The sequence below is a fragment of the Nilaparvata lugens genome, chromosome 7, assembly GCF_014356525.2.
Source record: "Nilaparvata lugens isolate BPH chromosome 7, ASM1435652v1, whole genome shotgun sequence".
In the NCBI taxonomy this organism is placed as follows: domain Eukaryota; kingdom Metazoa; phylum Arthropoda; class Insecta; order Hemiptera; family Delphacidae; genus Nilaparvata; species Nilaparvata lugens.
Genome location: NC_052510.1, coordinates 33,212,847 through 33,229,781, shown reverse-complemented (window position 1 = coordinate 33,229,781; position 16,935 = coordinate 33,212,847). Strand labels below are relative to the sequence as shown.

At 37.2% G+C, this 16,935-nt stretch overlaps 2 protein-coding genes across 2 annotated transcripts in view; one reads left to right on the top strand and one right to left on the bottom strand.

Annotated features, from left to right (window-relative positions):
* Positions 1-16,935, bottom strand: part of LOC111051514 — a 319,540-nt gene that overhangs the window by 287,233 nt on the left and 15,372 nt on the right. The window lies entirely within an intron of this gene.
* Positions 705-1,921, top strand: LOC120352374. The gene is made up of 2 exons (XM_039432585.1): positions 705-900; positions 1,226-1,921. The coding sequence occupies exons 1-2, from the start codon at positions 835-837 to the stop codon at positions 1,904-1,906; spliced, it is 747 nt and encodes a 248-aa protein (XP_039288519.1). The 5' UTR covers positions 705-834; the 3' UTR covers positions 1,907-1,921.

The following is a 16,935-nucleotide window of genomic DNA, read 5'->3' as shown; positions in this document are numbered from 1 at the left end:
CAAAGCTTGAAAATGACATCTAATTGAAGGCTGTAAGTCCTTATTTTACGGCTGGAGCGTTATACAAAAAAAATTGAAAAGTGCTGTTTGCAGTGGAAAACACGTTTTTTTCACTTACTATAATAATATGCCAAACCAAGACAATTAGAAAACCGTGTAACTCATGACTACTTGAAGGTACAGACTTGGAAATGGCATCAATCTCTTCGTAATGATGTTTAGAAAGAGAATATCTATGATATCAATCTTGAAAATATTTGTCATAGAAAAATCCAAGATGGCGGCCATCGTTAACAGACACATTTTGAACTGAGAATTTTCGGATGAAGAAGAAGAAACCTCATTACATTTTTCTTCATAATCTATTCCTCTATCCATTCTCTATCGCAGTATTGCGAATGAGAAGAAGAAGGAGAAGAAGAAGGGGAAGGAGAAGAGGGAGAAGAATGAGAAGAGGGAGAAGGAGAAGAATGAGAAGAAGAAGGGGAAGGAGAAGAGGGAGAAGGAGAAGAATGAGAAGAAGGAGAAGAAGAAGATGGAGGAGAAGAATGAGAAGAAGGAGAAGAAGAAGATGGAGGAGAAGAATGAGAAGAAGGAGAAGAAGGGGAGGAGGAGGAGTAGAAGGAGAAGAGGAGGAAGAAGAAGGAGAAGATAAAGAAGAAGAGGAAGAAGAAGAAGAAGAAGAAGAACAAAAAGGAGAAAAATGAAAAGAAGGTAATATTAATGAGCAAGTAAAGTGAGGTCTAAGATTCAAGTCAACGGTTTTGCATTTGACTTTATGTTTATATTGTAATAGAACTACAATGGTCTTCGCTATTCATGTAATTCCATTACATGGTGTTGGGCGTCGTTCTCATGAGAAAGAGTTTATTAATTGACAAGATTAGCCTTCAAATTATCTATTGACATTTTCATTTCAGGTCATTATCATAATTATTATATTCTGTGTTTGATCTCGTATAATCATGTCCTCTATTCTCTCAACGTACAGGGTAAATATGTTAATTGTTATTATTGTTATATTGAGATGAGTAGCTCTAGTTCTAGTGACTCTGAACAATCACCTAGTGAATTCGAGGTTTCATTATTACGTTTACCTATTGATTTAAAAGTAAAATCTCTGGATAAATCAGAATTATTAGAGCTAGGCAAACAGTTAGGTATTCACATCCCTCAATCTGTTAGTATTGAATACTTGAGATTCGCTGTTAACTTGGCAAAAAAAGTTTGTATTTATGTGGACCACGATTCAGGAGCTAGAGATGCTCTAAGTCGATTACTTAAGTTAGGGTCCCTGTCTCAACGCGATCGTATTATCTTCCCTATGCTAGCCGATTACGAGCCTACTATTCGCAAGCTAGGCAGAAATCAAGAACCCATCTACGACACAGTAGCTCCCGATAACTTAGCAAAAATCCCAATTCCAGAAAATAATATGGCAGGGAATGATAAAAGACCCTTTGCGAAACCCGAAAGCTATGGGGGTACAAAGAGTGAAGACTTCAACGAGTGGTTGAAAACCTTCAATAGGGCAGCAAAAATAAATAAGTGGGATGAGGATGATAAAATCTTGTATTTACCCCTCTACCTCAAGAAAACAGCATTGGCAATTTTCGACATATTTCCGGATAAAAATGAAAACGCGACATTTCTTGATGCAGTAGGCCACTTAAAAAGTAAACTTGTAGACCCTGTTCATGAAGAGACAACCAGACAAAAACTCGAAAACAGAAACAAATTACCAACAGAAACATACACAGAATACACAGCAGATATAATAAAACTTTGTCACATTCTTGAGCCTCAAATGTCAGAGAAAAGAATAGTAGGATATGTTTTGAGAGGCTTAGACGTAGGAGCATTGCACATGTTGCTTTCATGGACAATGCATCAGTTGAAGATTTAGAGAAAAATCTCGCCAAATATGAAAGATCTCGCTTCCTTCTAGACAAAAAGTTAGGAATACATAATGCTTCAATCGAACAGCCTGTCCAAAAAATAAATGTAGTAGATACTTTAGAAAAGAAATTGAACGATCTGAGTATTGTTGTGAAAAATTTGAGTAGAAATGTAGGTCAATCACAAAATCCCAATCCTAATAGACAGTTTGGAAATAGGAGCGGAAACTTTTCCCCACACGAAACAAATCAGAACAACTTCCAAAGACAACCTTATTCAAACAATAATAATTACAATGATCGCAACAGAAACACACAATCACATAATCCTAATCCTAATAGACAGTTTGGAAATAGGAGCGGAAACGTCTTCCCACACGAAACAAATCAGAACAATTTCCAAAGACAACCTTATACAAACAATAATTACACACAATCAACATCAGTCAATTACAGGACACCAATCTACCCTAATAGGACTAGATTCTGTACATACTGTAAGAGGAATAATCACTGGAAAGATGATTGTTTTTTCTTATCAAAAAACTCGAATACAGGATCCCGAGCCTAGACGAATCGGATATAAACTTGGGATCCGGATTTGAAAAACAAAGCGCTGAATTTCCATTTGATAATTATTCTCCAAATTCAATTGATAAAGAAGAAATCACATGTAATATAATATCTTCTGTATCAATGAAAGATGAACAATCCAAAGCGATAAAATTTGTCAGGCAGTTTTTTCTCAATGCCAATAATAATCAGTTATACTCAAATGAAAGTGAAAACAATTGCTCTAACGAAATAGAAAGTGAAACCAACTTCAAACAGCTATTGTCTTCCGAAATGCATGCTCAGCACGAACTTGGAATGAATGGATCATTGACTTAAGAGAGAAGAATTCAAGTCCCAGTACTTACTATTAATGGAAAATTCAAAGGAAAAGATGTATCAATTACCATTGACACCGGTACGAACGTAAACATAGTTCAAAAAAATCTTTTAAGTGGCGATGATCTAAAACATTTGAAAAATAGTAGTATTGCTTTATCGGTAGCTAATGGTTCATTAATGCCGATCACAGGAATGATCTCGAGTGAAATTCAAATACATGACAGGAAATTCGAAGTAAATTTAGTAATTTCTGAAGACTTACAGGCCGATATTATTGTTGGAAATTCCTTCTTCTCAAAATATAAAATGAAATTAGATTATGAGAATAACATCATTTCAATGAACGATAATGGTAAAATAGTCGAATTAGACATGGATAAAGAGTGGATTTGTACATTAAATAGATTACACAACGATTCTGAAACAAATATTACAAAAGAAGTCTGCATACCCAATCCCGTAAATTTCGTCAAATGTGCTCTTGAAACAATAATCCCAGCTCAAAAAGACGTGAATGTCAAAGTCAATCTAACACAAAATTGCTCAAAGTATCCCATTTTACTCCAAATGAATCGTTATTACATAATAAAAAATTGCATGTGCTTTGGAATGAGGATGATTTTGAAACAAACATGAGTGAAATTAGAATTTTGAATCTAGGAAGGCAAGATATAAGATTGTTGCATGAAACTATTATTGGTGAAATTGAAGGAGAAGTTTGTAATTACGACAAATCTGTTTCATTAGTAGACTCTGTACTATTCGATGGAGGAGGTTGTGAAATAGATATTAATAAAGATCTTACACCAGAGCAAAATTCCAAAGCGAAAAGACTCATCAATAAATACAAACACCTATTTTCAACAAACGAAATTGATTTCGAGGAAGCGAAATTACCCGAATACAAGTTCAAACTTACAGATTACACACCCATTGCTAAGTCACCGTACAGATTACCTATCGCTCAAAGAACAGAAATAGACAGAAAAGTAGAGTTATTGATAAAAGCAGGAATAGTTTGTGAAACCCAGAGTCATTATGCTTCTCCCGCATTTTTAGTTACTAAAAAAGACGGTGGATTCAGATTGGTTGTAGACTATAAAATGTTGAACGAGAAAATATCACCGGATAGATATCCCCTTCCCCTTCTTCAAACAATTTTTGATTCTCTTGACAATTCGGATTACTTTTCCACCCTAGATATCAGACAAGCATTTTTCCAACAGCCATTACACGAAGATTGTCGAAAATATGTAGCATTTGCAACTCATAAAGGGCTGTACACGTTCAAAAGACTACCTTTTGGTCTTAGAACATCTCCAAATGCTTTCCAACGAGCAATCAACCAAGTATTCAATGATTATTTGTATAGAGGAGTTTTGATTTACTTGGACGATATCATTAGCTATGGAGAATCATTTGATAAGCAATATCAACAGCTCGAGAAAACCTTGAAAAGATTGCAAGACGTAGGACTAAAATTGAATACATCTAAATGTCACTTCTTCTACCGAAAAATTAAAGTACTTGGACACACTGTCTCAAAGGAAGGGATACAACCCGCTTCCGAAACCTTGGAAGCTATCGAAAAATACCCTATACCCAAAACTGTCAAAGATGTCAGAGCATTTCTTGGTCTTAGTGGATTTTACCGAAAATTCATTCAAAACTACGCTATAATTGCAAGACCCTTAACAAATCTGATATCTAAAAATAACGAGAATAAACCAATCACTTGGGAAGAAGATCAGCAGAACGCATTCTCGGAAATAAAAAGCAAACTTTTATCACAACCCGTACTTCATCATTTTAATAATGATAAGGAGGTAGTGGTACACACAGATGCTTCTCGAGTTGGAATAGGGAGCATTATCTCGCAGCCAGATGACAATGGAAAATTACATCCAGTAGCTTTTGTTTCCAGAAAACTGACAAAACATGAAGAAAATTGGGCAGTAGGAGAGATTGAACTTCTATCAATAGTGTATTGTGTAAATTATTTCAGACAATACTTAATTGGCCGATTGTTTACAATCTACACAGATCATGCTAGTTTGCAATACTATAAAACTTGGAAAAACCCCAGTATTCGAGTCAGTAAGTTACTTATGAAATTAACGGAGTTCACGTTCGATTTGAAATATAAACCAGGAGCCCAAATGCACGTACCTGATGCCCTGAGTAGATATCCACTAGAGAAGGATATAACTGATCTCACAAAGGACGAAAACTACAATATATTCGAAATAGAAGAAATAGACATAAAGACTTTACAGAAAAATGATGAGAGTATAAGAAAAATATATGATGCAATACGAAGCCCTAATCATAGTGATACAGCTACGATTAGAAAGGCGAGAAAATACACGATCGAAAAAGACATTGTCTATCTGAAGAAATTTGATGGGCATACCAATCAATTGAAACTTCTCGTACCCCGATCTCTTATCAATAAAATCCTTGAAACATTCCATGATGATTCCTTAACAGGTGGACATACCGGCATTTATAAAACCCATGAGAAAATATCATCGAAATATTATTGGGAAAATATGTATGAAAACATTGCGAATTATGTAAGATCATGTAAAAATTGCCAAGAGAGAAAAACCCCTACTACGAAGCCTCAAGGTTTCTTATCACCCATCAAGTGTGATAGTAAGCCTTTCTCAAGTATCATGATGGACTACATCGGTCCGTTAGAGAGCTCAATGGGCTATTTATACATTCTAACGATTGTTGACTTAACGACCCGATATATTTTAGCTGAACCTTGTAAACACGCCGACGCAAATAATACCACTAAATGCTTATGGAAATTAATATACCGATTTGGCGTTCCAAAAGAAATTCGATCCGATAGAGGTACACATTTTGTAAATAAAAAAGTCGATGACCTTATGGTTGAGCTTGGAATCAAACACATATTAGGATCATCAAGTCACCACCAAAGTCAAGGTCTGGCCGAAAGAGCCAACCGGACAATTCAAGAGATGCTAACAGCTTACGTAGCCGATAATAGGAAATTGTGGGTACAAATGCTGCCGAAAGTTTTATTCGCATACAATACTTCGAAACAATGCTCTTTGAAATATACACCTTTTTTCTTATTGCACGGTTTTGAAGCCACTACTCCTTTAGATTTGAAAATCTTTCCCGAAAATGACGACGTCACTTATCATTTAGACGCGAGATTAGCAAATCTTAAAGAAGTGCGAGAACAGATACCATCAATCTTATCAGATGCACAAGAAAAACAGAAATACTATTACGATAGGAATAGAACAGATTGCATTTTTGAACCAGGAGATTTAGTTATGGTCCACGATCCTGATGTAAGACAAGGACAGTCTAGGAAATTAGTCAAAAAATATTCAGGCCCATATGAAGTAGTAAAGAAAGTAACAGATGAAGTCTATTAGATATTTTTTCCGCTACGAGGTACTTATAAAAATGTAGCTTTTCATGTAGATAAATTGAAAAAATATTTCATACGAGATCCCATCAATTAAGTGTTTATTGTTTTATTGTCTAACTGAATTCTTTATTCCATCACTTTTCTTTATGCTAGCAATTACACCTCGCTCATCCTAAATCTTTGCCTTTCATTACTTTAGAAGACAATTGATGAGAAGAAATCGAGATGAAACATTCATGTAATTTATTTATTTTCCAAATCATTGAAAAACAATATCATGCTTACAACTGAATTTTTAGAGAATTTTGTTTGCGAGATCAGTATTGACTTGTGAAGCGATCAAATCCATTTTCTCACGACTAGATATCGAGATGATTCTCAAATCACAATAGTATGCAGTTTTCAATCAATCAATTAATTAATTGGATTTCTACATCGATGAAACAATGAAATATAATTGAGCTCTGATAGACAATTTTACTAGACATTCTAACGATGATTCATTATTAAAAGATGTGAATTGTTCTCACGTTTTTGTTTATGAATGAATGCTATTTGAAAATCATCAAATACGATTTATGCTTGAATATTATTTTCTTGACTCGTATGTAATAAAATGTTTCTCTTTTTCAGAAACGGATGATTCTTGATATAATAATTTATTATTTATAAGATTATTTATGTGAAAACGTATATTTTAATAACAATATTATCTGTATTGATGTTAATGAAATAATCAATTCCAGTAGGTGATTACGATTGGAATATAAGAAATAGCTATTAATTTGACCATTTACATAATCTATTTGTAGGGTTTTTGGGGATTTTACTAGTAATTATTGTTTATAAAATTGATATCTCATACGAACTGTTCATTGATAGATTAATATAGAGTACTAACTGATATAATATTTTTAAAATGAATACCATAATACTTTGTTCCTTAGCATTTGTAGAAATATGTTGTACGGTATTGTCTCAAGAAATTTCTCTTTTTCACGGAGCTCTATTTAAAGAAATTCACAATGTAGTATTTTACGAGTCCACAGTTCCAATAACATTCAGTTTTCCTAGGTCAAATCCTTTATTTGTTATGAGGAACCTTCTGAGTACTCCTTTAAAAATTGACTCATGTCCTTTCCCTTCCTCATCGGAGTGTGCAGTATTTGATCAGATTCATCGAACGGAGCTGCAACTTCTACAACTACAAGACGGCATTTACATTGGCAGCGATGACGACAACACTCCAGCTGAGAGCGAAAATCGACTACCACGCCGCGAACGCTCTATCGATACGATCGGGGCGGTCCTAAACTGGTGTTGCGGAGTAGCTACCGACGAAGAATTGGGCGCATACGTGAAAACCGAAACCGACATCACTTCTCATCTCAGTAATCTTCAAGACTTCGTTCACGCTGAACATGTCGAATTGATAGACAACACACGCAAGATGAACGGCATGGCAGAGAACGTGAAGAAAGTATTGAACAACATGAAGCATGACCTTATTCTTTGGCAAGAATCATTCACCCAACAGAATAAGTTTCAGAAAGGGAATACTACAACCGATGTACTGAAAACACAACTGAGGACTACTATTTTCATGTATATGATGACTCTATCTAACAACTACAATGAAATCGACATGAGATGCTACAATCAACAACTTTCTCATCACGTCATTTCAAAAGAAGACCTAAACAATCGACTTCAAGAACTCGAAAAGAAAATAAACAAGAGAAACTTCACCATATCAACAAAAGACAACGATAAAATTCGAAACTTGAAACTAACATCCTGCAGAAAATCCGACAACGAACTATTCGTTACCCTCAAAATACCAATAAAGAAGAAAAATTCAACTATTTCATTATTCCACCTGCAATCTATCCCGCTTCATTGGAATGGTCATACCTGCCGTTTGTCCTCCCAACATCACCTGATACTTAGAGAAGAAAATAAACTGCAAATCCTGTCAGATGACGATTGCCAGTTCAAGCAGAAAGGCCTTTGCTTGATTCCGAGGAAAAAGATGTCGAACTCCGCCACCCAAGCTACTTGTCTCCACCTTCTAACATCAGAAGCAGACGTATCGGAGCTACGAGAAGTCTGCAAATTTAATTGTAAAGCAACTGACAATCAAACCCTAATCACTCGCCTACGAGAAGACACCTTCCTATTCCACAACACCGGCAAAAAGACGACAATTCGCTGTAAAAACTCAACAACTGAGGTCCCAAGCAACAGTCCAGGAACCCTATCACTCCACATCCCTTGCAACTGCGAACTTCAAGACGACAACGGCGACGTACTGATAAGCACTCTTTATCCTTGCGACTCCCGTTCCCATCCTTCTCCAGCTATTAATAACTTAATTCCTCACATGTGGACAAATTTATCTAAATTGAGCATCCCAATTTTTAAGCATGAGACTCTGCCTCAGTACTTAAACCTTTCAGAAATCTTGAATGAAAATTGGCACTTGAATTTTTCAAAATTTGAAGAGCACAACTCATTCTCAGAAGACATTTTCCATCATGTTGAAATGCCAAATAACTTTGATTTGTTAGGGGTGAACAATAAACTGATCATTGATATTATTATTGTCTGGCAAACACTGATAACTGTTATATTCTTGTATTTATGTCTTCAAAATTATATTAAGAAGAAAGCAAATCAACTGAGAGTCCCGAAACGTACTCCAATTGTGGACTACCCACAGGAGCTTTAAGAATATATTGTGTTTTAGTAAAGTAGTATGTAATGAAATCATTAAAATAATGGGTTAGGATATAGGAAACTATGCAAATAATAATTACTTATTCACTATTATTGTATCTGTAATGGAAGCAATTGAAATAGTATTATTGAAATTTGTGAAATTAGAACGTAATATTTTATTTGCTGGCTGCCTAGCATAGGCTACGGAAAGCTTGCATTTTTTTCAACCGATGGACGAGGTGAGGATCTTTCTCAGGGTTGGGAACTGCCTAGCTTGCATCCCAGCCTGGGAAAGATAGTTTCCATCCACTCGTCCCATCAACAGTTTCCGGCTCTTCTTCCCCCCTGCCGTAGTCTAGTTTTCCACGTGTAGGCCTAGGAAGAGTCGGACCTGAGACAAAAATTGCATTCTTTCCGTGCACTCTACTTTTAACGGTTGACGCGAACGGAGCGCACTCGGACACAAATTCTTTTCGGAACTGGATCACCCAAATCATCACCTAATGGACTTCTTCGACGTCTACATTATGGGTGAGTCCCAAAATTAATTCTACTCTAATGACACGGGGCGATCGAACTATGTTTAATTATGTTTTTGCACAACGATAGGTTTTTTTTTTGTTTATTGTAACAGTCCAAATCTCATTCAACGTTTTTTTTTGTATTAGGCTAGGCAGCCAGAATAGAGCCCAAAATTGATGTAAAATTTGGTAGAGCAAATGCTTGAATATAACAATTTTCATAGAGTAAACCTTAGCTTTATTTAATCACGTCTACACCTTGGTAAAAACAATTCTTTAATATCTTAGCTACCCGAGATATTACAATGGTGGCAGTTCGGTGGAATTCGGCTGCAAGAATGCCAAATGCAAATTTTTAGAGAAAATTGTTACTTTTATGTTAATCAGAATTATCAATTTAATTATTAGTTGGCTGCCTACGCAAATTAAATACAGTGAATTGTATTTCGGAAACAAAATACAGTAGTAATTATGAAATGATGATATAACACGTTATTAGTCTACGATTAAATTGAAGGAAAAAAAATGTTTTCAAAGAATGCTGTTGCTTGTTGGCGTATCTCGTGCGATAGGAGGATTGATGTCCGAACTTTTGAAGAACAAGAATTATCAATGTGGGATTATTTTCTGTGGAAAATAATCAGTGAAGAAATTAATTTATGGGAAAAACTAACTCAGAAGGATTTTATTGAAATGTGTCTTAGAACAAAAGAATTTGAAAGTTAAGTAAATTATTAAAGCCTTGAAAATTGAAAAAGATTTTTTTTTTTAAATTGTTTGGATATATTAGTATTTACATATTTGTTTCATTTATTGCGTTCTGGAATCAATATTTATGATTGCATACGGAATAAATAATTCTGTGAGAGATTCGATAATAAATTTAGTTTATTCACAAGACATTTTATTGTCATTAGAGTATTGTTTCAGTATAGTTCGTTTAAAGGTATAGTAAATTGTAATTTCGCTATGGTTATGAAGCGAATGAAAGAGGAATAACATATTAAATGGTAACAGCATACTATGTTATAATTTATTAGTATGGGCGAGCATAGAGTCGAAAACACTGGCGAAGTAAGGGAGAAACAGCGAGAATACCCGCTTATAGACTGTAGCTTGGAAAAGAACGCGAAGTTCCGAACAAAAGAGAGAGAAGAAGAACTAGTTGACGATCTATCTCCGAGAAATAGCAACGAATCTGAATCTACGGATGGACGTACGATGCGAAAAGCCAATAAGATGAAGAAGAAGAAGAGCAGAAAGAAACAACCAATAACCAACGAAAAAGCGTGTGAAAGGAAAACCGAGAGAAGATCACTCAGTGCGCCGGTTGGTTGCGCGGAACAATTTCCCTCTCTGGTTGATAAATTCCCTCCGGCCAGCGCTCAGGAGTTTCCCTCCAGCGGTAAGAAATTTCCCTTCGCTTCCTCGGTAGCTGAGGATGAGATGATGAGATCACCTTCTTGCGCTCGCTAGCGATAGCGGCCGCGACAATGACAGCGTTCGACGTCACCACCTCTCGCGGTGCCCAATAGAGCTGTATGACATCCTACCCCTAGACGGAGTATGCTCTACAGCAGAGTTGGAGAGCCTAACTGTGATGTCATCTGGAGTTGTAAGGAGTGCTGTCTGCTAGCAACATCATCGCCTTGCATGCTGATAAGAGGATCCTTCACACGTGCGGTACAAGCATGATTTTATTTTATGTAATTCAGAGAGATGTTCCCAGATCCCCACTTGCAACGAGAAGTCAGAGAAGGTCGGCAACCTAACCAATAAATTCGGGTAAAAAAATTTCTGGATCGAGTAGGAAATTCTTTGCTGCAGAGTTGTTTGGCTCTGGGTTAGCTGATTGCCACAAGAAGTGAAATGAAGAGATATGAAGAAGTAGAAAATTTTGGTAACAAATTTTTTTGTAATTATGTTTATATGAAGAAAGTGATTAAAAAAAAAAAAACAAGGATAGTAGTATTTTGGCAATGCTGTTGGTAATTGGTAATTGAAACGCTTTTGGTGAATTTTAATGATGGAAAGTGTTTATTTTAACCAGAGACAAGAATAATATAGTTATCCTTATTTTATCCATCATCTATGGTTTAACTAATGCAGTAGACTTTTTAGGGTATAGTTGTCATGTGATCAAGCTTGTAATAGTTCTATCTTGTATGTTACTGTATATCATTTGGGATGGAGTCCAACGAAGGTATCAAATTAATGACAATGCCAAGATGAGAAGAATATTTCTATCTCTCGACCTAGAGTAACAGAGATAAGTAGTCGACTGTCGGAAGCAACATTGTTTGGTGCCCCAAGGAAGTCACACATGAGATGTGTGCACAGGTAACTGCCTAGGGTGTGCAGGTTACAACATGCATTAGGGTATGCATGAGAAAATCAGGAGCAAGTGAAGGTGTCACTAGCTCAAATATGAGACTCATCAGCATGTGGCTGAGAGGAAGCACAGCTGTCTGGAACTGCAGAAGCATGGCTGTCTGGCAGGGAGGAAGCGTGACTTGTCTGGAACTGCAGACATGGAGGTCTGGCAGGGAAGAAGCACGGCTGTCTGGAACTGTAGAAGCATGGCTATCTGGCAGGGAGGAAGTGTGTCTGTCCTAAAGCATAGCTGAGTCGAGTATTGTTTGGTAGAGGTTTGAGCAATCCTTGGTGGGAAGGTGTAAGCCTACAAGGACTTTGTTGAGGATCACATGCTGCTATACCCAGTTGTTGAAGTTTTATTGAAAATTCAGAGGATCCAAATTGTTTGTTGTTGATTAATTTTGTTTGTGAATTTTATCAAACACTTTTGTCATTGGCTACAATATCTAGTAATTGAGATTCATGTGAGTTTAGGTTAAGAATTATTGTTTAGTTGTTGTTTGAAATATTCATATTCAATGGAGAGCCATTGACAGTTGGTGTATTTTGTTCTCTGGATGTTTTGATTACAAATCGTATTGGTTAATATTAGAAGGATAAGATTAATTGTGTTGGTATAGTATTAAGTTGCTGTAAATAACTGGGCTGAGGAATGCAACTATTGAGTGGCAAGAAAAGGGTATCAGGGTCAGATATCTAACACTGCAAGGACACTGTACAGATGAGTTAACTAACAGAACATGAACCCGTTCCAAGACTGGACACAGCTGTTTCATCAGTTGCAGGTGCTATCAGCCTATCATGTGGAGAGATCATCAATCCACAAGGAGTATGGTTCCAGAAGAAAGCAGATGTCCTTATGACAGGTGACTATTGGAGGATCCTGGTAGTTATCAACATCACTGAAATCAGTCACGAACTCTCTCAACTACACGATCAGACCCAAGAAATGCAGAATGCCATCACCACTGCTTCAGAAAAAATGCCTGCACTACACATTCAAAAGCAAGCCTTCAGCAGCATCAGCGATATGCAGGATGACATCTCTGACTCCATTCGAACCCTGATGGATCTTCTCTACCAAGGAAGGGGAAGAAGGGGGCTGATCAATGCGGGAGGAAAACTTCTTCGTGTAATCTTTGGAGTGGCAGAAGATGAGGATCTGCAGTCAGTGAAACACAGCGAGGAAGCACTCCAAACTCAAACTGCAGGACTCATTCATGTGGAGAAGGATCACTTGACCCTGACCCAACATTTAAGTCGCAGAGTGGCAGAAAACAGTAGAGAGCTGGTTGAAATTGCAAGGGAATGTTCAAGGAACACTATTGAGATAGTCTCTGCAATAAAGAAACTTAACCAAAAGGTGGTTAAGATCGAAGAACTTTTGAATGCCTATATTAACACATCCTCAGCCCTACAGAATTTAAGATTAGCAAGTAGTAATGCATTGTTAGATTTAAGAAAACTGATAACGATTATTAATGAAGTGTCATATGGTAGGTTAAGTATCAATTTATTGTCTCCTGTTGAGTTAAGTAATATTCTGGAAAAAGTTCGATCAAGCCTGTCAGATGGGTTGGAGTTGCCATTTGGGACAAACCCCACCAGTGCTTATCTGTACTACAATATCATGAGAGTGTGTGCTGTATCTGTTGGTGGCTTGATAAAACTGATTGTGACGGTGCCATTAATGTCTCCTGGACGGAGATTTGAACTTTTCCAGGCTTTTGCATTGCCAGTTCGTGACAACCAGACCCAGCTGATGGTACAATACCAGCTGAAGCCTGCCCACCGCTTGCTGATGACACCTGATCGGGCTCGGTTTGCAGTCATCCACCAACAACAACTGGAGCAGTGTGAAGCGGGGCCATTGACTGTATGCTCAGTGATGACTCCAGTCTACAGCCGACATCATCCATCCTGCCTGAGTGCACTGTTCCTGAACGACCTTGCTGCAGCTCAACAACAGTGTCAGCTGACTGTGCTTGCCGCCGACCCAGCAGACACTTGGGTCTGGAATGATCAAGATGACACCTGGATTTACAGTGTAGCATCCAAGCGGCAGGTTGTCTCGCAGTGTCAGCAGGGCAACCAGATCATTGTACATGAGTTGACACTCCATGGAACTGGACACATGAAGGCAACACCTGGCTGCACCTTGAGTACGTCCCACTACCAGATCCTACCATCAGCTCGTGCCAGAGGGCACCTCAATCTTCAGAAGCACTTAGCACTCCTTAGTGTGCCTCCTGCTCTCATGCTGACTATCCCAGGCATGACTAGAGAGCGGATACTGGAGGGCATCCACCATCATCAGACCGAGGGTCGCCTGCAACCTGGTGAACTTGGGGTAGACGAGGTGTCCATTGACCAGCTGTTACACCATCTGACATCCCTGGAAGAACAACCCAATGCTGAGGGGTGGAGCTGGTGGCTCACCTCAGCACTCGCCTTTGGAGCCACCCTTGCTGCTGTCGCTGCGCTGGCTGCAGGGTTGGTCTGGGACCGCCACCGTCACTCAGCCCAGAGCAAGGATGCTTTGGTATCAGCAGAGCAGCCCTCTACAATGGATGTTGCAGAGGACTCTACACCACCCACCCAGGATCCTGAGAAGCCGCGGGAATCCTAGTGCGCCCTTTTTCTAGGGAGGGGGTGATGTAATGGAAGCAATTGAAATAGTATTATTGAAATTTGTGAAATTAGAACGTAATATTTTATTTGCTGGCTGCCTAGCATAGGCTACGGAAAGCTTGCATTTTTTTCAACCGATGGACGAGGTGAGGATCTTTCTCAGGGTTGGGAACTGCCTAGCTTGCATCCCAGCCTGGGAAAGATAGTTTCCATCCACTCGTCCCATCAACAGTTTCCGGCTCTTCTTCCCCCCTGCCGTAGTCTAGTTTTCCACGTGTAGGCCTAGGAAGAGTCGGACCTGAGACAAAAATTGCATTCTTTCCGTGCACTCTACTTTTAACGGTTGACGCGAACGGAGCGCACTCGGACACAAATTCTTTTCGGAACTGGATCACCCAAATCATCACCTAATGGACTTCTTCGACGTCTACATTATGGGTGAGTCCCAAAATTAATTCTACTCTAATGACACGGGGCGATCGAACTATGTTTAATTATGTTTTTGCACAACGATAGGTTTTTTTTGTTTATTGTAACAGTCCAAATCTCATTCAACGTTTTTTTTTGTATTAGGCTAGGCAGCCAGAATAGAGCCCGAAATTGATGTAAAATTTGGTAGAGCAAATGCTTGAATATAACAATTTTCATAGAGTAAACCTTAGCTTTATTTAATCACGTCTACACCTTGGTAAAAACAATTCTTTAATATCTTAGCTACCCGAGATATTACAGTATCCATTTACTCTTTTATGCTATCGATTCAAATATTTTCCCAGATTAGAAGATAAACTATTTGAATAATAATAATAATTTTAGCTTGCGGTAATTTTGACTTTAATTTTTGAAATATTATTGAAATGTGTAAAAATTAACTTAGAGAGATGCCGTTTTTTCGATAACTTCGGGTCGAAGTTTAGGGGGACCCGGGGATGTAATAGAACTACATAATTTTTATTATTTGCCATGAATTTTCACAATGAATAGATAAATTGTTGACGACGGTGAAAATTCATGACAAGTAAAATTATGGAAAAAATGAGAGGCTCTAGGCAGTCGGTGGTAAGGACGGGACCTGGAAACATCTACAGCAGATCAACCAGCCCGACTTCTCCCTACTGAGAGGATCTCCCATTTGGGTAGAGTGAGTGCCAAATTAATTATATTATTTTTATCTGAGGGTATATCTTGTCAATATTATTTGAAATCATATTTTATCTTTTGAAAATAATTCTTTTTAAATTATCAATAAATATTATATTATTCATTCTACATTTAATTATTTTACAATTAAAACCTTTCTCATGAGATAAAGAGTAAGATCCAAATTTAACCTCTCGTTAGCCAAGCGATATTCAACCCCTCATTTATTTGATCAGTACATCTTATTTATCAATTATAATATAACAGCATTATCTTTTATTAATTTCTGTATCCAACTCCTAGAGAGTTAGGACCTGTAATTCTTGTTGAATACAATCAATATTAATTATTTTGTTACAAATTTTAAATTACATCATAAATCAAATTAGTTCAACCAACAATTAATCAATTCCATTACAATATGTTTTTATGTTCCGCATTTACGGCGAAACGCGGTAATAGATTTACATTAAATTTGACAGGTATGTTCCTTTTTAAATTGCGCGTCGACTTATAGGCCCATACAAGGTTTTTGAAATTTTTGCATTTCGAGGATAATATAAAAGGAACATAATATAATTACGACCAGGATGTCCAAAAAATATATATCAAAATTAAACTTGGTATGCGGAGCAATCATTCGATCCCTTAAAGGTAGAGCCAGAAAGAACACCTTGATCAAATTTTGTAGTCATGGCGATACCAACTTTGACTTACGGAAATGAAGCATGGGTGCTGACAAGGAAGCTTGAATCAAGAATACAGTCAGCAGAGATGCGATTCCTTAGACAAGTCAAAGGATGCACAAGAGAGGATCGGATTCGGAATGAGAATATAAGAAGAGAATGTGATGTCCAACCAGAGTTGAGTTTGATAAAAACATTTAAAAATAAGTGGTCAGATCATGTCCTTAGAATGCTTGAAGACCGTTTCCACGAGCCCTACTCCACAAGCCATTAGTATTCACTATTCATCATTAAATTTATTCATCATTTACAATCAACTCATAGACAAAGAAACAGACTACAGTCCAAAACTTCTTTTCATCCCAATTTCATAAAATAAATTGTCCAAATAAAGGTTATGAGCGACTTTTCAATTCTTCACTAACTTCTTCCACATTGAAACAAAACACAAACACTTGAAACAATAAATTTTGAATTTAGAAAGATTAAGATCCGAATTGATAGCAAAATTCCTTCTACTTAGCGTTAGCACTCAAAACTGTAAAATACATATTGATTTAAGTATTGGTAGACCAAGGAAGAGATGGACGCCGGAACAGGCTTGAAAAGCCTAATCCATGACAATAACGACTACGATGAAGATGATATAA